A 23,023-nucleotide genomic window follows, 5' to 3' on the forward strand; every position below is an offset into this window, starting at 1 on the left:
AAAGATGGTACAACTCCGACGCCGTGTAGCCATTCTCTGCCAAGTAGCAAGTTGTAACTTGGCCTTGCGTCTATCACCATGAATAGCATCGGTCTGGTCACTGAACCTACTATGACATTCACCATAATGACTCCCATGGTGCTTTTCGTCTTTCCTCCATAGTCCGACAAGACCACGTTATTAGACCTAATGTCGGTACCATACTTGCCAATCTTCCTCAGAATATGGTGTGGCATAATGTTGACCGTGGCACCACAGTCGACCAAACTTTTGTTGACGGTTACGCCTTCCACTTTTGCCCTAATCAACAATGGTTTCAAATGGTTTTTCATGTTCATCGTTGGTCTTTCGAACACTGCCTCTTGGCTTTCAGCAACACCATCGTTCAGCACAAAATAGCATCTTCGTTGGTGCAAAGCCATTTCTTCAGCATCAGCATTGTCCACCGACCCTTCAAATTCAGTCACACACTTGTACTATTGTGGTAGGATTGATACCACGTTGACCAGGATGTCGAGGCTTGCTTCAGACTCTGAATTGAAGTCATCAGTCACTTCATCAGAACATTTTTTAGTTGGTCGACGAACGTACCTTTTTTATCCGTTATTTCGCTGCTGTGTCGACCTTCACAATAATTTTCTTCCCAGTATTCGCCTCGCTGGTCATGCCTCTTGCAGCTTCTCTTTCCGCTTGTTTTCGTCTCTGAAAACGCCTCCATTGAGTCCTCGTCATGGGATTCTTTCCCAAATAGTTTTCAGAGATATGAGTCCTCTTTTCGGACTTAAATTCACGTCTGTAGTTAACTGCTAGACCTCCTCTAGCATCAGCAACAACCCCTTGTGGGGTGTCTTGTCTTCCCTGAGGTTTGATCCAAGTACCTCTAGGAGTACTAGCCGACGACACGTAGCTTTTAGGCCTCGTTGGGTTATTTCCCACAACCCTTTTTGAGCCTCTTTCATTCTGGTAACCCCTGGTTGGCACGTTCCTTTTGCTCTTACCTAGATGCAGCTTCTGGAAGTTCTCTACTACTATTTTGTCGGTGACAACACCACACCTTGGGCACAGGCACACCTGTGAACCCTTGTTTTTGCAGCGATATAGAAAATCCACCAAGTCTTCATCAGCCTTTGGGTAAACTTCAGCTATATCGACATCTGGGCTTTCCCCGGTTTGCTCCAGCATGTTGGCCTCATCATATTCGCGGATCTCGACCATGTTGATCTCGACTGGCTCTACGAACAGGGTTTCCTCCTGGTGAAAAGGATCAACGTCGATCTTCATCCTGCGGCCAACAAATTTCAGTCTGCCTTCTTGAATCGCTTTCTGAACCAAATCCCTGAAAAGGTAACAATTAGAGGTGTTATGACCAACATAGTTATGATATTTACAAAACCCTCTTTTCTGTCTTTGTTCCAATGGTGGTATTTTAGTACCAAGTGGTACCACCATCTGCCCATCTTTAACCAATAAGTCAAAAATTTCCTCACACTTCGACACGTCGAAAGTATAAGTTTTCGAAGGGAATTTTGGGTTATTTTCGACAGGATTCTTTCCTTGCGCAGGTAGCAACGAGCGACACTCATAGGCGGACCATGGCTTTAGTTCAGCCATGTCGATTTCTACTTCGGTCGATGAAGCATAATCGGCCTCACGTATTGGGTCCGTCGCGTCGTATTCGACAAACGCTACCTTTTCTTTCTTAGACTTATTGTGCCTAACTTTTTCTAGCCTCAATCGTTCTAGATGTCGGACTCTGTCAGCCAGTTGTGACATACTTTTCACAAAAGTTAGATCTATCTTCTTCCTAATGGAATAATCCAAACCTCCTGCAGCCATTTGAACTAGTTCATGCTCTGGCACTTGTGTGAAGCTCCTAGCTTTTAAAGACCTAAAACGATTCAGATAATCATCTATACTTTCAGCGAACCTTCTCTTAATACTATACAATTCTGCCAAACTAATTTTGGAGTGTCCTTTGTAAAACTGTTCATGGAACTTCTTTTCTAATTTGGCCCATGAGTCGATGGAACTTGAGGCCAACGAAGTAAACTATGTAAAGGCAGCCTTGGTCAGAGAGGAAGGGAAGTTTTTTACTCTTAAACATTCATTATGAGCTAGATCCCCTGACTCTGTTAAGTATTTGACGACGTGCTCTATTGTCGATTCACCAGACTCTCCCCCAAATTTAGTGTACTTAGGCACTTTCATCCCCCTGGGCGCCTCAGCTTGGAGAATAAATTCAGCTAACGGGGAAATGTATAATGGCCTTTGTAATGTAGCACCCATGCTATTTCTAGCCATAACCCTTTCGACAATAGTTGTCAAATTGTTTTCCACCGCCAAGTCTTCTTGTCGGTGTTGGTCGACGATTTGATCAGCATCCTGCTGTCGGTTGACCATTACCATCTGGTTACGTCTCGCAACTCCTGATTCAACGCCTTGATGTTGCAGGGGTCTAATGATTTGTCCTTTGTGGACTGTCTCCTCCTCTGCTGCCCCTATCTCTATCTGCACAGGAACAGTCGGTCTAATCGTTGGCGTTATCTGTCGGGCCGGTGCCCCTTGAAAATTGCATAAACGCGTCAATTGGTTCGCCATCTGTCTGTTCGTTTCAGCAGATTCTTGTATTAGTGGATTGAAGACTCTGCCCATCTGGTTGGTCAACATGTTAACCAATTCATGGTTACTATCGTCCATTTGCTGTCTCAACACCGCTACTGAGGTGTTCGACAACGACATGGTTCTGTTCTGAGTAGTGTTCCTTATGTTGCCCCCTTGTGCTGATCCTTGCAAGGGAGGATTTATATTTGAAAACAGTGCTGCACTGGATGTCGACTGATATCCGGGCATTAAGGAATACGGCATTCCATAAAGTGGATCTGTGGTACCAAAGCGAGGCACATAAGGTCTGAACGTCGTTATCGTTGATCCTGAACCCCCCGGTGGAGGCTGAGGAATTGATGTTCCAACCGCACCCGTAGTCGACGTGGTTAGGGTTGCACCTGTCATCGGCGGCAAAGTGACAACCTGTGAAACTACTGTTTCCGTATTGGATAAAGTCCCTCGTGGAACTTCATCAGTGTTAGTTTCTGACATCTTCACACTACTTCGTGGCTTATTATATAACTTGTCACTTCTAAGTTTCATGCAATTTCGTAACTGCTCTAGCACCACCCCACTGGGCGTGCCATTTTGTTTACTGTGGAAATTGGTAAACAACCGCTGGTCCTCCCTAGGCTTAAAACGAAGGGTTACTTGCAGGATTGACCAGTTGATCCTAGGACATGTGCTAGTGCAAGTGAAGCTTGTCCAAACTTCGACGAAATGACTTTGTGAGGAACGGCTCCCAAGAAAGTGTCGAACAAGCGTAGGGTTTTCCACACTAACGGTTTTAGCCAATGTTATCGCCTATAGGTGACTCGTGACCGACAATGCTATAACATTCAAAAGATGTATACTACAAACACGCTTTTGGTGAACTCTATGATCGTGATAGAGTCAGTGTCGACAGCGTAAACGACAACGTAAAATGATAACTCAAAAGCAAAAGAAATTAAGATAAAATGTTCAACGGGAACAATTGAAAAATAGGGAAGTTGCATTGAAATAAATGTGGTGATTCACGTACATAGCACTCTCAGAAAAACTCTTGCTTCCTCGCGCTGGGAATGAGAAGTTTTCTTACAAGTGATTTCGTAGTACAAAGTGAACACCACGAGCCCCTTGTGGGATACTCCTATTTATACTAAACTAGAGGAAACTACTCATAAGCTAAACTCCTAGAAACTAGCAGATGTTATGTCACACAATCTGCACAACCGCCGCACCCATGTCTTGCTAACTGCTCCACATTATGGCATTTTTATTCCTTTTGAAACCGCTGTTTATTTAAATTCACTACGCCAAAAACTGGAATAGACAGCGCCCCTTAGAGGGCGCTTTATTACAAAAGCGCACTCTAAAGTGAAGAGAAAAAATAAGGAGCATACTATTGGAATAGACAGCGCACTTTAGAGGGCGCTTTTGTAACAAAGCGCACTCTAAAGTGAAGCGAAAAAATAATGAGGAAATGGAGGGACACCAATAGAGGACGCTTTATTGAAAGCGCCCTCTAAGGGTAACCTTAGAGGGCGCTTTTTAAAAAGCGCTCTCTATGTCCATGTACATTTCCAGTTTATAAGGCGCTTTTGGAAAGCCTTAGAGAGCGCTTTTAGAAGCGTTCTCTTAGGCCCCCTTTAGAGGGCGCTTTTGTATCAAAGCGCCCTCTAAAGTGAAGCCAAAAAAAAAATAATGAGGAAATGGAGGGACAACAATAGAGGGCGCTTTAGTGAAAGCGCCCTCTAAGGTTACCCTTAGAGGGCGCTTTTAAAAAAGCGCTCTCTAAGTCCATGTACATTTCCAGTTTAGAAGGCGCTTTTGGAAAGCCTTAGAGAGCGCTTTCAGAAGCGCCCTCTAAGGTCCCCTTTAGTAAACATTAAAATTATAACATATACTGCATGTCTCTTTATTTTCCCTCTTTATCTGTAACTGGGTTTTCTCTCTACTGCGATTACTCTCTACTGCGATTACTTTCGTCCTCCGTTCGTTCTCCCTCCCTCACCGTCATCGTCGTCGTCGCCTTTTTCTGCTGCTGCGTTCACGTTCACTGAGTTATCTGCGTCCACCGTCACTGTTCACTTTCTTCTCCATCGTTACCGTCACCTTGAAGGTATTTCTCTTCTCCATCGTTACCGTTCACTTTCTTCATGTGTTTGATTAGGGCATTTTCTAAACTTAGTTTTACATTTTGTGCATTATGTTGATTAATGTTGTTTAGGGCAAACTGAGTTTTTTATTTCTGATTGAAAACTGATATCATTTGAAGTGTGTTTGAGCTTGTGCTTGGAAGTTTGATGATTATGGATGCAAGTTTGTTCATGTTCCAAACACCATAAGTTTGCATTGGAGTGCTGAAGACCAACTAATTGAGCCTAACGGTTCAATGTTGGCAAGTTACATTGGTTTCCTTGTTCGACAACATATTCCGATTACATGTGATAATTGGAGAAGTCCGGACTTGAAGGTTGGCAAAGAAAAAATATGGTCGGAGATACAGGTACTTACCATATATTGTTATATGTTTTTTTTGCATCAACTTTGCAGCCCTGTATTGTAGGCAGAATTTAGGACTTCTCAAAGTTGATTTCTTGTTGCTTTGTCGTTCATAAAATACACCACTAAATTCTCTGCGTTTAATTTTTAATTTTTTTTCATCAGGCTTGTGTCTCAATAGAGGATGGGTATCTACCTAAAGTTACTTTTGTAGTGGTCCAAAAGAGACATCACACCCGTCTCTTTCCTGTCAACCCCAAAGAGACCGATAGAAGTGGAAATATTATGCCAGATTTTTTCAATATATTTCTCAACACAGCTGGTATATATTATCATTTGAATTTATCACTTTTTGCTGATTTTGTTGTTCTAAATTGTCAAAGGAACCGTGGTAGACACCAGCATTTGTCACCCTAGGGAATTTGATTTTTACCTTAACAGCCATGCAGGAATTCAGGTAATATTAGCTATGTCATTTAACTTTATGCCATTGTTTACTATTTGTTGCTCAATCGCCTTTTGACAGTTCTGTGTTATTTGCATTTGGACGTGTTCTTTTTGCAGGGGACTAGTCGACCAACGCATTATCATGTGCTGTATGATGAAAATAAATTCACTGCAGACCAGCTACAGACTTTGACCAATAACTTGTGCTACACGTAATGATATGATTTGCTTTTTTAATCTTAATTAATGTTTTCTAAACTTGTACTGTTTTCATTTAATTTTAGAAGCCTTCTGATGCTATTTTTTTCCATTCAGTTATGCGAGGTGTACTCGATCTGTCTCAATAGGTTTGTTACTCGATTCCCTTTGCTTGTTTTTGTTTTAGGCTATACAAAACTTTAGTTTAACAAAAATGTTATCTTGTATGCAGTTCCTCCTGCCTATTATGCACACTTGCTAGCTTTCCGCGCTAGATACTACATAAGTGAAGTTGAAAATTCTGATTCTGGTTCTGCAAGTGGAAATAGGAGTGCCACCAACTTTGTGTCGACGCTGCCATCTATCTTGGAAAACGTAAAAGAAGTAATGTTTTACTGTTGATCTTGATTTGTCGTACAAGTTTCGAGGATAGATTTGGGAGTTAGGATATTCACCATGCCTTTTTTGGATATACTACTTATGCTGCCATCTGTTTTTTTGGTTGAGCCTTATTTTGTATGGATGTGCGATAGAACTACTAGACAACTTTTGGATATACAGAACATGTTTGCCACCATGGGTGGATGGGCGTTATTTTGTTTAGTATTGGTTAGAACTACTAGACAGCTTTTGGATACAGTGGTCACTGGGTGTTGGTTGCTATGGATCTTTCGAGACTAATAGTGTATTATCTCGATTCGTTATCTCGATTCGTCACTGGGTGTTGTTGTATATTGTTGATCAAAGAATCATATATTAATGTTGTATATATGGAGGATTAATGTTGTATATAAATGGATTCATGTTGTATATATCAATGGATTAATGGTGTATAACATTGGATTAAAGGATGAAATCAATATGAATTTTACACTTTTGTAGCATGCGAACAGGTTACCAATTAAATATCCACTGTTTTTCAAACAAATTTTTTTAAAATAACTAACACTTTAGAGGGCGCTTTGTCCAGAAAGCGCCCTCTAAACACTTTACATTGACAACTTTAGAGGGCGCTTTTTCCTGAAAGCGCCCTCTAAACACTTTACATTGACAACTTTAGAGGGCGCTTTTTCCTGAAAGCGCCCTCTAAGGTGTCACTTTATGGACCACTCCAGAGGGCGCTTTCTTCTGAAAGCGCACTATAATGTGGCCACTTTAGACAGCGCTTTCTCCAGGAAAATAAAGCGCTGTCTTTACCTATGCCAGCGCCACTTTAGAGGGCGCTTAAAAGCGCTGTTATAGGCCAAAATAAGCGCCCTCTTTTCCCTTATTTGGCGTAGTGATTTCAAATTTCTCCCGCCCAGGTGTTAGGGCGTTGGTCGACAGAAGGGTCTGTCGACGAGGCCAACTTTCCCCGTCGACTTCGTCCTTTGATTTGATTTTTTCCCTATGTCTTTTGGTAAGGTATGACCCCCACATTCACAGGACTCTTTCATTAACTGTGCCTTCAACATGTCTTAGAAATATTTCGTGGTAACACTCACTTGTATTTTTATGTGTATTTTTCATTGGAGATAGACTTGTACTATAATTTGCATTCAACTAGTTTTGATTACTTATTGTTGATCGATTTGTGAATCATTATCACACTGTTGTCGTTAATACGCATATCTGAGATTTTTGATAACGAGTTCGATTAGACTATTTTTAACCTGAGATATTTGTAACTTGCTTCCGCGTCATAAATTTTTAAAACTATTTTTTTTTCAAGTTTTTAACTTGGAATCTATCACCCCTTCTAGATCTAGGTCTATCGTCTAACATTCCCTTGGTTTCAGGTCCTCATTGAGGGGGGGGGGGGGGGGTAGGGAGGGTTATATCAGGAGGGTGTCTTAGTGGTGGATATGGATTTTGCTTCTTAGGCTGTCTACGGGCCCAGATGTTAAGAGGACTGGGGATGGTCAAAAGACTAGGTTTTGGCACGATGTATTGGTAGGTTCTGCTCCGTTGAATGTCCCTTTTGAGCGGTTGTCTGGCTTTAAGAAAAAAGTCTCAAGTGGTAGGCTCAATGGATAATTGAGAAGGGGAGGTATGGGAGTAAGTTTTAGATAGAGGCGACCTCTCTTGGTATAAGAGGAGGAGCTTATAGAGTCCATTCGAGGTCTTAGCTGGGGGGTTATGAGGTCTGGTTGGGAAGATATTTGGACTTGGAGACCAGACACGATAGGTGGATTTTTGGTGCGACCCGCCTATGATACTCTTGTATCTCGGGTCGGGTGGCCGGAGGATATGCCAAATTTTGTGCTTAGAGGGATTCCAGGGTTTGGAAGAGTTGGGATCCCTATAAATTTATTTTCTTCTCATGACATTTGCTTCAGAATACCGACTAGGAAGAAATCTTTAAAGGCGTCAAATTGTGATTAGTATTAGGGGTGTGCCATGTGTGTTGGGCAAGTGGAGTCGACTGACCACTTCTTTGTGACATGTGAGATAACTTCGACTGTTTGGTATAAGATGTTTAGATGCTTAGGGAGGATGGGGCATGTGCCACAATCAATTTTAGGGGTATTTGATATGTTGTGGGGTTTAAGGGAGGGGAAGGAAGTGTCTTTGGGTCTGGTTATGATTTGACATTTTGTGGTCTGATCTATTTGAAATTTGCGATCCAAAATTACATTTAGACGGGATTGCTTGACAATTAATCACTGGATGTATTCAATTATTAGCCTAGCTTAGAAGTTGGTCCATACCCATGCTTTGAATTTTGATATTTTTTTGTTAGATTGGAAGCGAGACATACTTATTTGGTTTGGTATTTATAGGTGTGTTGGATGGTCACTTGACCTCTCTTTGTTTTCGATAAGTGTTCAAGGTTTTCATTCCTTCAGCTTCCTCTCTTTAGAGGTATGTTGTGTCGTGACTTTAGTCTGGATCAGATCAGGAGACGGTGTTCGAGTTGCCATTCCTTCCGCTTGCTCTCCCTAGAGAATGGTGTATATTGTGGTAGATGTTTAGATCAGGTTGGAGGGTGGTTGGTTGGTTTGTGGGATATTTTGCTCTCGTTTAGGCCTATTTTTGTTTTTTGGCCGGAGTTACATGTGATTTTGTCTATTTTCCTCCTACCTTTGTTTTTAGCCGATTTTATTTATTTCATGAGCACACAAATTTTCTCTTTTTAATTAATATATTGATCTATTTTTCTATTAAAAAAATCTCAATAAACTGAAATTTGTTAACTAGTAGTTCGCATGAAGATGAGTATATGAAAGATGTGGATTCTATAAAATAAATGAAAATCTTCACGTTGTATTATAAATCCTCTATACAAACGGAAGCTTTTTATAATGTGAATTAAAAAAGAAATCCATTTTTAAATACATATGAACCAACACCTAAATGAACTAAGATCAACGATAATTCCAATTATCGCTCTGATAAATCTTCACTGCAGTTTTCTTCACATGGAACTCTAGGAATATGGCTGCAGGTTTACTCGTTGGACTCTTGGCTGCAAACAAAAGAAGAGAAAAATTATATATATCATGATAAATTTTATAAAGATAGTAAATGAAAATTAAACTTTAATTAATATAATAATAATAATAATGATAGACTTTACTTACTCTAAGAGATCTTTCCAATAAACATCGCTTACGTCTTCATACATGAAATCTTCTAACATTTCAAAGGTTGTTGAAGTTGAAGAAGGATTAGTAGAACACTCATTCTGGTTAACCTTATTATTTTCTATCATCTCTTTCACACTAGAACATACCGGTGAAACCGAAACCAAATTCGGAAGCGAATTCATCGGTACCATCGAAGAAGAATTCGTTGCACCATCAAATAGTTCATCAACCTTTTGATCAGTTTTCAAACAACTACTACTATTGCTGTCATAATTCATATAATCAAATCCATTGGTTACACCATTCACCATCTGAGGCACTTCAAAGCCTTGAAAATTGGAATGATTATTCAATCCAAAAAGTTCATTCTGAAACAAACTTTCTTGCTGCGACGAAGATGAATACTGTCCAAATGGATTGATATTGAGTAAATCCAAGTTTGATGTAGAAGGAGTATTGTTCGCACCGAAGGCTTGAATTTGAAGCATGTTTTGAAGCAGTTGAAGTTTGGCTGCATCTGATTGAAGCCTTAGAGCATTATTAGGAGAAGCAATGTTGAAAGTGTTTGATAAATTGTTGATGACGTTTGCAGCAAGAAATGTTTGAAGATTGGCGATAAGATTGAGGTGATCGATTCTGGGACGATGAGTGACCGGATCTAATCCCATTTGAAGAAGCTTTTTCTTTAAATGAGTGTTCCAAAAATTCTTTATTTCATTGTCAGTCCTCCCTGGTAGATTACCTGCTATAGCTGACCACCTAATAATAATAATACAAATCATGTTCACATTATTTATTCATTTATCAGTATTTTTTCCGTTCTAAATTGTGGTCCGCAACAATAATTATTACCGTATTTTAAGTAAAAGTATGTTCGATTCAAGAATAGGACTTACTTGTTCCCAAGAACAGCATGTAAATTGATGATGGTTTTCTCTTCTTCTTCTGTGAATTTTCCTCTTTTGATATCAGGTCTTAAATAGTTAGTCCACCTTAATCTGCAACTCTTTCCACACCTATTCAATCTTGCTAGCTTTGGAAGTGCTCTCCAACTTCCATGGCCATGTTTCTGAATGTGATCCACCAATATTCTATCCTCTTCTGGTGTCCAAGGTCCTTTCTTCAAACCACTTTCATCACAGCATGGTGCTCTACCCATCATCACCAGCAGTAGCACTGCACAAGCATATGTGATATATTAGTTATTAAAATAAATTATTTAAGTGATAATTTTTTCATTGATTACAAAAGAGAGTAAAAGATGATCCAAACCTTGAGGTGTTGTCTAATGGAGAATGAATTAAGATATAGAGTTATAGTACTACTATGGGAACTTTGATGTATAGAATAGGTGCTTTGTTATATATAGCAATATGGGGATGTTTGGAATGTCAATATGCTTCCTAAGACTTTTCCATGTTATTATCATAATGTCATAATTAATATCGTATTTCTAATATATATCATTTCACATGAAATAGTATGTACGTACTATGAGAAATGATATATTTTTGAAATACTTGTAAAATAATAAAATATAAAAAAAATATAAAAAAATATACATGATGTCCCATAAATACTCCTTCCAATTATATATATATATATATATATATATATATATATATATATATATATATATATATATATATATATATATATATATATATATATATATATATATATATATATTATATATATATATAATATATATATATATATAATATATATATATATATATATATATATATATATAATTTTAAATATATTTAATGCAAATAGTTGATCTATTTATCAACAAAACTATTTAATAAACTTAATATATATTTTCTATAAATTTTAAAAAAATAACTGCACTTAATTATTTTTCTATATCATTATTAAATTAGTTTTTGTGTATCATTATTATTGGAAAAAATTGTTACGTGTAAAAGCTAATTCATGTACATGTAATCAATTGTAATTTTATGTGAACCGGTTATGCCCCTTTAATATTAGCTAACAAAATCTATAGCAGTAAAGTGCAATCGATTGACATAATATGTCAACCAATTACACTTTGAAAGTTTTCAGTTTTATTTGTTAGTTAATTGTACCTCATCTTGTGTTGTGTATAAATACTTGTGGGCTATCTTCTGAATGAATTAATTCATATTTTCACCTTTAAATCTACTCTCTCTAATTCTCTCTCACTCTCTCCCTCTGCATACTCAATTACTCAATTATTCACCAACCCTATGGTTCCAAGTTCCAACATTTGGCATCAAGAGTCTGATTCGATCCATCAAACATATAGTGTGCAAATATGACTTCTATCTCCAACGAAAGAATCTCGTCAAATCTCCCAATCCTTGATGCAAAGAATTACGAGAAATGTGCAAGCAAATGAAGGTGTTGTTTGGCTACCAAGATGTTCTTGAAGTGATCAAGAACTGTGTGAGTCCTCTTGTCGAAAGTGAAACGTATGCACACGGAGAATCACATATGGAAGAAAAGAAGAAAGATTTCAAGGCGTTGTTTTTAATCCATCAATAAGTTGATACGAATAATTTTGAGAAAGTTGGTGATTGTGAATCATCGAAGCAAGCGTGGGAAATCTTGGAGAAGGCGAACGCAAGGGCTAACAAGGTGAAGGTTATGAGGTTACAAACTTACAAGAGAAAATTTGAGTTGATTCAAATGGAGGAGAAGGAGACCATTGATGATTTTACGACGAGAATTACTTAGATTATGAACCAAGTAAAGGCGTGTGGAGAAACTATCACAGAGCAGTATGTTGTCGCGGAAACCTTGCGTTCTTTGACGTCAAGATTTGGAAATATGGTGGTTGCGATTGAGGAATCAAAGGATCACGCGACAATAAGAAAATAGGAGCTAAAATCTCTCTTGAGGCACATGATCAGAGAATGGAGGAAAAAATGTTGATAAGGCAAAGGCGAAGATCACTTTGCAAGCCCATTTCAATGTGAAAGACAAGAAGGCGATGAGAAAGTGGCCCATGAACAAACGTAGAGGGAACTTTCAGATTTTTGGTGGAAGAGAGTTCCAAAATTCCAAGAATTCAACATTCTAAAAGGGTGAAAACAGTGTAAATAAGGTTGTTGGATCAAACAACTCTAGATGAGGCAATCTAAGAGGTAGATGAGGAAGAATGATGGTTGATAGGAGCAGTGTGCAATGCTTTAATTCTTAAAATCTTGGTCATTTTGCAATATAGTGCAATGATAACAAGAAAGAACCCCAAGAAGATAAAGCTAGGGATACAAGATAAGAGTTTGATGATGAGAACACACTCTTAGTCATGATCATAGAATGAGAATGCATCAACAAAAGATTGCAAGACAACAATAGCAACAATTTGAAAAATACTGCAGAACTGAAGTGTAACCGATTACATATTGAAGAAAATGGCATGGTGACTTTGAAGGAAACAATGCAATGCAGTGAACATCAGTATTTGGACTCCGGGTGTTCAACACATATGTCAAGAAGGAAAGATTGGTTTGTTACAATCAATTGTGCTATGAAGAACAAAGTGAACTTCGCGGATGATATCACTATAGTAGTGGGAGGGATTAATGATGTATCGGCCGAGAAAAGGGATGGTCGACTTTCTTTAATAAAGGATGTGTTGTATATTCCCAGTGTCAAGTGTAATTTTCTTAGTATTGTCCAATTATTTGAAAAGGATTATAAGATTCATATGGAGAAAAAGAAGTCACATGTTATTGATGCAAATGATATTTTGATCCTAAAAGCTCCAATGGATTCCAATAGAACTTTCAAAATTGAGTCGAAGGTTATAGAGCATAGGTGTCTTGCTACTGCATCTAGTTGAGAAGAGTGGTTATGGCATTATAGGGTTAGGTATCTCAACTTTAGAGATCTCAGTGCCTTGTAAAATAAAGAATGGTAACGGGGATGCCATTATCAACATATTGGCTGAAATTTGTGAAGAATGTGTGAAAGCAAAGCAACATAAAGAAAAATTCAGCAAGGACGCATGTTTTAGAACCAAGTGTCATCTAGAGGTAGTGTACTCGGATATGTGTGGACGGATGAAAGTTGATTCCATTGGGGGAAATAGATAGTTTGTTACATTCATTGATTATCATAGTAGAAAAATATGGACATACCTAATCAAGAGAAAGGATGAGATGCTTAACGTGTTCAAGAATTTCATGATTGAGAGGAAAAGCAGTTACAAACTCAAAGTTCTCAAAATAGATGGTGGATGCGAATATGTCTCAAATGACATTGGGAAGTTTCATAGCTAAGAGGTCATAGTACATGATTTAGCACCAACTTATACACCGCATCAAAATGGTGTTTTCGAAAGGAAGAATCGATCGATCATGAACATGGTGTGAATCATGTTAAAGGGGAAAAACTTGCCGAAAGAATAAAGGGGATAAGCGATGTCCATAACTGCATATTTGTTAAATATGTATCCAGCAAATAAGCTTGAGAAGATAACATAGAAGGAAGCATCGTCTGGATTTAAACTGAATATGATTCATTTGAGTGTTTTCGGATCGGTAACATATTGACATATACTGAGACAACTTAAAAATAAGTTGGATGGTAAGGGAGAATTAATTATTCTTTAGGGTATCATCCCACCGGTGGTTACAAGTTGTATGATGTGGCGAATAGAAGGATTATGATCAACCAAGACGTCTTTTTTGGCAAAATTAAAGAAGTGCAACATAGTGAAATCGGTTGGCATAAAAGTGCAACCAGTTACAATACTGAAAAGTCAGTTCCTGCAGTACTCGAAAGTGCAGAACCAGCCCCTGTTGAAGCCCAAATGGAAGATAATGTGAGAAGTTAAAAAATGCAAAGATGTTTTCCTGCTATACTTGAGGAATGTGAGCAGTTGCAAGATAACAAAATCAATGATGATGGTGATTTCATCCATTTCACACTTATGGCCAAATCTGAATCGGTTAAAACGGAGGAGGCCTTGAGTATTTCAAAATGGATTTACGCTATGAAGGAGGAGCTGGAATCGATTGATAAGAACAAAACTTGGGAGTTATATGGTCTACTAGAAGAAAAAAAGCCAGTTGGGGGTAAGATGGGTGTACAGAGCGAAGGAAAATCCCAGGGGTAAAATAATCAAGCATAAGGTTCGATTAGTTGCAAAGGGATTTTTGCAAAGAGAAGGCATAAATTTTGAAGAGGTATTTTCACCAGTGGCTAGAATTGATATAATTAGGCTAGTTGTTGGTATTACGGATAATAACGATTGGTTTATCTACCAAATGGATGTCAAATATGCATTTTTGAACAAATTGCTTGAAGAAAAGGTTTATGTAGAACAACCCCTGGTTTTGTTGTGATAAACCAAAAGTCAAATTTCTACAAATTGAAGAAAGAAATATACGGTTTAAAACAAGCTTCAAAAGCTTGGAACAATAGGATAAATCTTTTCTTAAAGGAGATTCGCTTCAACAAGTGTGTATCTGAACATGGTGTGTATGTGAAGAAAGATACAAATGAATGGGTGATAATACTTTGTCTCTACGTAGACGATTTATTGATTATAGGAAGCGATGAAAGTTTCATTTCTAAGTTCAAGAGTGAGCTTATGGCGGAGTTTGAGATGACTAACCTAGGTCTTATGACATACTTCCTTGGTGTTGAGTTTTACAAGTCCAAGAAGGGACTTCTCATGCACTAAAGAAGATATGCGCTTGATATTTTGAAGAAGTTTGAAATGGAGCATTGTAATGTTGTCATTACTCCAGCTGAACCGAGGTTGCAGTTGTTGAATAATGAGGATGAGCAAGATGTCAATCCAACTCAGTATAGGAGGCTGATTGGATCCTTACGTTACTTGTGCAATACGCGACCAAATTTGGCATTTAGTGTCGGTATTGTGAGTAGATTCATGGAGAGATCAATAGTGTCTCACTTGGCAGTAGTCAAGAGGATTCTAAGATACATCAAAGGGTATATTGGCTACATAATTCTCTTTCCTGTAAAGGATGATAAAAAGTTTACAACTAGATACATCTTTATGTTCAATGAAACACTAATCTCATGATGTCCAAAGAAGTAATCGATTCCAATTGGTGCGGAGATAAGGATGATAGAAAGTGTACAACTAGATACATTTTTATGTTTAGTGAAACACCAATCTCATGGTGTTCGAAGAAGGAACCAATAGTTGTGCTCTCTTCTTGTGAGGCAGAGTACATTGCAGCTTTGTTGTGTGCGTGCCAGGTTGTATGGTTAATGAATTTGTTGAAGGAGTTAGGCAACAAAGGTAATGTAGCTGTCACTTATAATTAAGTCAAAAACCATATTTTGAAAGCAATAAAGTTGCAGAAACTCTTCTTAAGAAAACACTGACCGTTTTAAACACCCTTATCTCAAACTCTCGCTCTGTTGACTTAGGTTATATAATTAAATCCAAATGCTTAACTCTCGTCCTCACATTCAATCTTTAAAAATACTTTTTGGAAAAGGTCAGAATTTAATTAACTCTAAAACTTGCTCTCGCCCTGATCTAGAATTAATGCCTAACTTACACTGTCCAGTTAAAACCTCAAACTCTCGCTCTATTGATTTTAACTTCTTTATGTCCTTTACTTTTGTAAAAAATCTTGTTATTAAACCTGTAAGTTGAGACCGTAAAAAGATTGATTTTAATTTTAAGTTTAAATAGACCGACTCAGTCTTGATCCCTTATTCTGCTTACTTTACATACCGATATCTAGGCGAATTAGCCAGACATGCTAAATAAACAAGAATACATATCATGCATAAACAGACTCATTCCAGGCAGACAATATAAATAAATAATAAAACAAAACATTAAATAATGATTAAAGAACCTGAATGCGTAATACAATAGTCTTGAACACTCCACCACAAGCCGGTAGGATTTGTTCTTGGAATCTTCAATTAAACAATAAATTAAACCAAGGAAATAAAACTAGAATCTAACGTAAGGTTAGATCCGATAAAAAGTTGCACAATAGTTTCCGGTGTAGAAACTATTATGCGAAAAATATCTAAATGCTAAAAAGAGAAAGGTAAATTGCAAGGGAAAAAGAATGTAGAACTTGCAAAAGAAATAAATAAATAAACAATGTTAAGTTGCTGGAAAAGAAAAATAAGCAAAAGCGCAAAAAGAAAATTGGAAAAGCTTCGGCAATGTGAGCGTGGAAAAACCGAGGAACCCTTTTAGGTTTTAGAGATAGCTATTTATATTGGTGCTGGTAACTGCTTTTCGTTTCCCAAGGTCTTCAACGTGGCTAAATGCACGGCGTGGATATAGGACACAAACTCCTCAACGTCTCTTCAAGTCTTCTGAGGGCGTTACTTGCGCCAAAAAGGTAGTGGAATGGTGTGACGCTCGTCACACCATGTGTGACGTCCGTCACAAGGCTGTTTTGCGTGACGCTCGTCACGCACCCTGTGACGTCCGTCACAGGCACAACATTGGTGACTTGTGCGCTTTGGGCTGGGCTTTGGCATTTGGTTCCTTTTCTCTCCTTTTTCACCTCCTTTTCTTCCATTTTCACTTGTTCTTCAAAATAGACTACCTGCGACAAATAGGAAGAAAATACCACGTAATATCTCATAAAATGCAGTAAACCGAAATAAATAGTCATAGAATTTAATGGAATTAAGTCCTAAAATATGATATAATTTCGTGTTATCAAAAGGGGGTGACGTTGTAACGATCAAAGTTGATAACATTTCCGATATAAACCTTGCTAAGAAACCAATTGCACATGGGATGAGCAAGCATATTGAGATGAAGTTTCACTAATTGAGAGAACTTGTTGGTGAAGGAAGATTGAGATTAGGGTATTATAGAAATGAAGACCAAATGGCCAATTTACTGACCAAGGGAGTCACAATTGAAATGTGCAAGAGATTGAAGAAGAACATGAGCATTGGAGACTTGGTTGACATGAATTAAGGTGGTGCGTTAAGTGTAAAAATTAATTCATTTTGTCACAACAATACAATGGGACTTTCCACCATGGGATGCACCATGCCAACCTTGAGCCACATCACCGTGTCCATACCTAGCATCACCAAATTCAAAACTTTAGTCTTCTTCTCATCGGCAACCGAGAATTCTTAAGCTTAAGCAAAAACAGACTGATATGACAATCATAGAAACAAATTATGCCCAACCATCATATGCATCAACCGACATTTAGTTTTCGTTTCATACTCTATCTATGGCTCCTCCTGATAATTCACAGTACATGGACACCAAAGCCACTTACCACATGACTGCAAATTAAGGTAATCCAACATATTATTCCAATATGAGAAATATTATTACAATTGGTAGTAGTCATAATATTCCAGTTATTGATTTGGGAAATGCATTAATACCTAATCCTCTTCCTTACCTAACCCGACACATTGTCTTACATGCACCAAAGTAAATTAAAAATCTTGTTTATGCAAGTACATTTACCATTGATAATGATATTTATGTTGAATTCGATCCCTTTGATTTTCTGTGAAGGATTTTCATATTGAGATTCTTTTAATGAGATGTGATAGCTTGAGTGACCTCTATCCAATTACCACAAGACCAAACACTACCAACTCCTCACAATCCACCTTTGTCAGTTTACCCAAAGAATTATGACCTAACCTCTTAGGACACCCAAACACTATGATTTTATGTTTTCTTCACTAAAACAATTTCATTGTCTGTAATAAGTTTGAAAAGACTTTTTTTAATCCGTTCCTCTTGAAAAATAAATAAAATTATCTTTTTATGAATATTTTTCCTATACTCTATTGTCTTTTGATATTTTCCATAGTGATATTTGGACGTCGCCTATTCTAAGTTCAGGAGACATCATTATTATGCTTTATTCCTTGATGATTTCAAGAATTTTTATGTACATTTCCATTTACAAAAAAGACTCAAGTGCATTCTATTTTTCTTCAGCTTCGTGCTCATATTAAAACATAATTTGAAAGAGAAATCAAATGTATTCAATGTCATAATGGAAAAGAGTATGACAATGCTCATTTTCATAAATTTTGTGAACTAAATGGATTGACATATTGTTTTTTTCCACACCTCCCCTTAAAATGAAAAAATCATAAAGAAAAATTCACATCATCAATAATATCATTCACACCCTTCTAGATCATGTCTCCCCCCTATTTTTGCAATCATACACTACAAATTATCACTTACCGCCTCCTCATCCTCACCAAAATGACCTATCATACTATCACCTTAAAGTATTTGGTTTTCTTTATTATCATCTTATTCCATTTATCTCTAGAAATTTACTAATATCTTGCTCAACACCATATGTTTTTTTGGGATATTCTTTAGTAAGTTGTTAAATCATAAAATAATTATTATTGGGAATGTCACCTTTGATGAAAATGTGTTTCTATTTTTTACCTTAAATGCTCCTCCAACCTCTAATTATGAATTTTTGGATACGACACTTGGTTTTTTAACATCCAACCTATTCTCATCAAAACATTACTACAACAAGCCAACCCCCTACTGAAAATTCTACTTTATCGACCACAACTATCTCATCCCCAAATCCTACTATTATGGCCAATACCTCCCAACAAATGCCATCACATACATAAAACCTCATATCCTCCTCACAGTTGGACTCACCATAAACTTCTGACTCAATCATTTCATCGTATCACCTACCTAATTCACCTCAAGTGACCACCCGAGCACATCATGAAAATTTTAAGCCTTATAACATTTTAATATTTATACCTCATCTCCAAACTGTATTTCTCTATTGTCTATCAATCTCATTCATGTATTACATGTTCATAATTAGAAAATGGCCATGAAATATAAATATGATACTCTTATTGTAAATAAGACGTGGGACTTAATCCCTCGTCCACCTAGTGATAATATTATTTGAAGTTTGTGGATTTTTAGACATAAAAATAAATGTGATGGATCATTTGAGAGGTACAAATATTAACTTGTATGTGACGATTCAGTCAACAAAATGGTATCAATTGTGAGGATACTTTCACAACACACATCAATTCGTAATAGGTTGCAAGTGGATTTTGTTTAGAAGCAACTTGAGTTTAACCTTGACATCAACAACTACCGTTACAACCTCAGATAACCCGACCTTTTGCAAACCAGTTCGAGCAATGCCATTATAGCTGTCCTAGTTCCTTTACTCTTATTTCACCCGTTTTCATTCTAGCGAAATCACATTAAGCCCTTTATCTTTTCGCGCACATAGTGGAGTAACCGGTTAGTGATTATGATCCGCTTTTAGCTAGAAGTTCTGGTACATAAGTCGGATAACTTCGTTATTCAGTCCATTGCAAATTGTGGGGGATCGAACCGTAGTCCGCCCTACCGAGTTCAGTACCAGATACCTACTGAACCAACTCATAATGGATCTTTCATATTGTGTTTTTGCATGATCTGCAACCTTTAGATTAAATGATCTGGTAAGGATCACCTAATTTAATCAGTGCATTTCCTGATATATTCATATATTTTATGTTACTTTGGGGGATCATTCACTTATATTCATCGGCTCTCCACGTAGTTTGCTATTAAGATGGTGCTGACTTCTCGTATAAACTACTCGGGGTTACTATAAAACTAAAAGTTTGAGGAATCGGTATAATAGGTACTTATCCTGATCTAACATGTTGAGGTTCTCATAGCGTTGTTATGGTAATGATTTTTGTCTTGATTTCACTCAAGTTGTATAAAATAAGCGACCTTTATACTTATTGGGTGTGTTAAATTTTTGTTATGGCTCATGAAATTTTTTGAGGGAATAGATAATAGAAATTTTCACACTCGGAACTTAACTTAAATTTTTTTATTTTTTTATTTTTTTTTTTTATTTTTTTTTTTAGGAAATAACATTAAAAGGAAAAGTACATACTTGAACAATGGAAATAGGAAGAACAAGTTTTCCCCCCCATACTTAAATTAAACATTGTCCCCAATGTTTTAAGGAAATGAAATACAATATGGAAAGGAAAAAGAAACTACAACTAAGGTTGTCTTCCGCCTCTGGTTCTTGGACCTGGTGATCTCTGACGTAAGTCTAAGTTGTCGAACCTGCTGAACAACTCAGTAAACCGCTGGTCGGTTATGGCATTCCTAGCATCCTGTTGCTGTTGCATTTGACGCATCATCTGCAGCATTTCGACATTCTGTGCCTGCATACCGTCGATAGCATCCATAATGTCGTCGTTGGTTGCAGGCCTTCTTCGTCGACGACGTTGGGAGGATGGGCCAGTTGCATTACTGGAAGGGTTGAGCGGGACTGACTGTTGTGTAGGCGGATGATCACCTTATTCCATTTCTTCAAACTCATCTGTTTGCGGGTTTGTTTGTGAAGGCTCGGTGGTTTCGGGAGCGTTTAGATCGTAGAGGTGGCAGTCGGGGTTTGTGACATCAGTGCGGGCAGTATTTGGTAGAACAACGCTTGGGACTGCCTGGTTGTTCACCATAAGATAATATCCTCCGCCTACTCTATTCTTAATCAAGCGGCTGGATCGACAGTAGCTGATATCCATAGATAGGGGAGGTAGGGATTCTAAAGTTTGAAGTTTATCCCCTAGGTGTAGGCCAAGTGCTATGGTGGTGATTAATCCACCGATTATAAAAGGTTGCCTGTCTCTAGCACATAAGGTGCGGATATGATGAAAGAGAAAGGAGGCGGCGTTTACCTGAGTATCTGGTTCGAAGACGCACTGGAGGAAAAATAGTTCCTTTGAGTTGACCTTGCTGTTGTTTGGCCTTCCAAAAACTGTGTTTTGCAAGATGCGGATAAAGTACCGGATAGTGGGGTTATGTATATGGGAGAGAAGGAGCTCTTCCCAGTTGTAGGTATCTATACCGGAAATTTTCTTAAAAAGGCCGAAAACACCAACTGCGTTCCAGTTTGAGGTTGGAGGGATTCTGGCGTGCAGCAGACCTTCTGTGGGAAATTGTAGCATGGTACTCAATTGGTTTTGGGTTAGGGAGTACTCGGTGTTAAACATACGGAAGGTTGCGGTACCGGTTAAAAATTCGTCTTCACCGGCGGGAGTGGTGTAGTCGTATGAACTTAAGAATTCTAAGGTTAGGGATGGGTAGGTGGGTTGATTATGAGTGCAAAGGAAGGTTAAGTTGGCTTGACGGAGCATCCATTCGATACCTTGGAGTAGGCCTAATTGTTGTAAACAAGGTAAATCGGGGTACCTAGTGGAAGCGACGCCTCGCTGTTGGAAACGCTCGAATTGCTCCCTCTGATAATTGTCATCTATGGATCGGAAGATGATATTTCCGAAATTCTGATTTCCCGCCATTGTGATGAATTTTGAAGGGGTGATTTGGAAAGAAAAAGAAATGTATTTGATAGGAGAGAATTGTTTTGTGGTGAATGAAGGAAGGTTTGGTGGGTATTTATAGGAGAGGAATTTGGAAGGTGGAAAGAAAAAGTGGTTGAAAAGTAATTAAGTGTGGTTAAATGAAAAATGAATGGGGAAGGTAAAAAGTTAAAGGTGTAACGTTCGTCTCCAACGGCTCCTTAACGTTCACTAGTCTGAGGAGTGTTACGCTCGTCACAGGGGTGTGACGCTCGTAACAGGCAATAGGCGTGCCGTCCGTTATGGATAGTGTGACGCTCGTCACACATTCCTTTTTGGAAAGGCTTCAGTGGCGGTGTTATAATCAGTTCCGGGCATATGATGTCGGAGGTCAGGTATGGCTGATTCTTCGGTCTGAACAGGCTGAGGAGGAGGGTCAATATCATGATAGCCGGATGGTGTCTGAGGGTCAGATTCAGCATGAGGGATCTGGTCAACATAATTCTCATAGTCATTACAAATCTCATAATCCTGGATGGATTCAGTGGATCTAGCAGGAGTTGGGGTTTCATTCAGGTTATAGAGCCAGTTCCTTTGGTTATGAACACTAGTCCTAGGATCGGGCATGGTGAATAGGCAGAGAACCTGGTTATCAATAATAAGCTCAAACTCATCAGTCCCTAGGTTTGCTATAAACATAGTGTTGAAGAGGAAGGGTATACTCATAGTAGTAATGCCACAAAAAGGGTTTAGGTCAAGCATAGGCTGACGTAATCCAATAGCATTACCTATCATAGTTATCAAACCGCCTATTCTAATGGGTGCTCGCTCATCCTGGATAAGGTGGTCCAAATTAGCTAACATAAAAGTGGCACCGTTCACTGGACGGTTCTGGGAAGCACAAAATATGATGAAGAGTTCATCACGTTAAACTGAAGTACTATTTGGCTTCTTCCCAAATAAAGTGTGGGTCAGGATCTTATGGAAATAGCGAAAGGCCGGGTTGTGTATGTTTCCAGAGAGAAACTCATGTTCTTCGGGCTCATCATTTCCAGTCAGCCTACCCCAAAAGTGTTCAAGCTCTCTATATTCAAAAAGTTCTTCCTGGCTTACAGTGAATGTATCAAAGGAGGTAGGGAAACCCAAAAGGTTGGTGAAGTCTCTAATATTAAATTGGTACTCCATATTGAACATTCTGAACTGGATAAAACCTCTGCTAATTCCTTTTCCATGGCTGGGTAGATAGATTAATGAGCTAAGGAATTCTAGTGTGAGTCTCCGGTAGGTGGTGAAATGTCTCAGGATAGGGGATGTCTCCCATCCAATCTGATTCAGCAAATACAGGACACTCTGTCTCAGTCCAAGGGCAGTCATAGCCCAATCATCAGCATATA

General features: G+C 38.1%; 3 protein-coding genes across 3 annotated transcripts; 1 reads left to right on the forward strand and 2 right to left on the reverse strand.

Moving 5' to 3' along the window:
- Positions 1-2,049: 2,049 nt before the first annotated feature.
- LOC127103299 (uncharacterized) lies at positions 2,050-2,865 on the reverse strand. Its single transcript, XM_051040568.1, has one exon. It carries the CDS (start codon positions 2,863-2,865, stop codon positions 2,050-2,052), a length of 816 nt encoding a protein of 271 aa, XP_050896525.1.
- A 2,796-nt stretch (positions 2,866-5,661) lies between these two features.
- LOC127107307 (protein argonaute 5-like) lies at positions 5,662-6,138 on the forward strand (the record flags this gene model as incomplete). Its single annotated transcript, XM_051044604.1, has 3 exons — positions 5,662-5,750; positions 5,854-5,885; positions 5,969-6,138. Coding segments are annotated over 3 exons (291 nt in total), but the record flags the coding sequence as incomplete, so codon positions are not given.
- Positions 6,139-9,123: 2,985 nt separating this feature from the next.
- Positions 9,124-10,625, reverse strand: LOC127107305 (transcription factor MYB53). Its single transcript, XM_051044603.1, has 4 exons — positions 10,578-10,625; positions 10,202-10,481; positions 9,300-10,064; positions 9,124-9,184 (listed from the first exon to the last, which is right to left on the reverse strand). Exons 2-4 carry the CDS (start codon positions 10,465-10,467, stop codon positions 9,166-9,168), a joined length of 1,050 nt encoding a protein of 349 aa, XP_050900560.1. The 5' UTR covers positions 10,468-10,481; positions 10,578-10,625; the 3' UTR covers positions 9,124-9,165.
- Between the last annotated feature and the right edge of the window lie 12,398 nt (positions 10,626-23,023).

This window comes from Lathyrus oleraceus, chromosome 7, assembly GCF_024323335.1.
Source record: "Lathyrus oleraceus cultivar Zhongwan6 chromosome 7, CAAS_Psat_ZW6_1.0, whole genome shotgun sequence".
In the NCBI taxonomy this organism is placed as follows: Eukaryota; Viridiplantae; Streptophyta; class Magnoliopsida; order Fabales; family Fabaceae; genus Lathyrus; species Lathyrus oleraceus.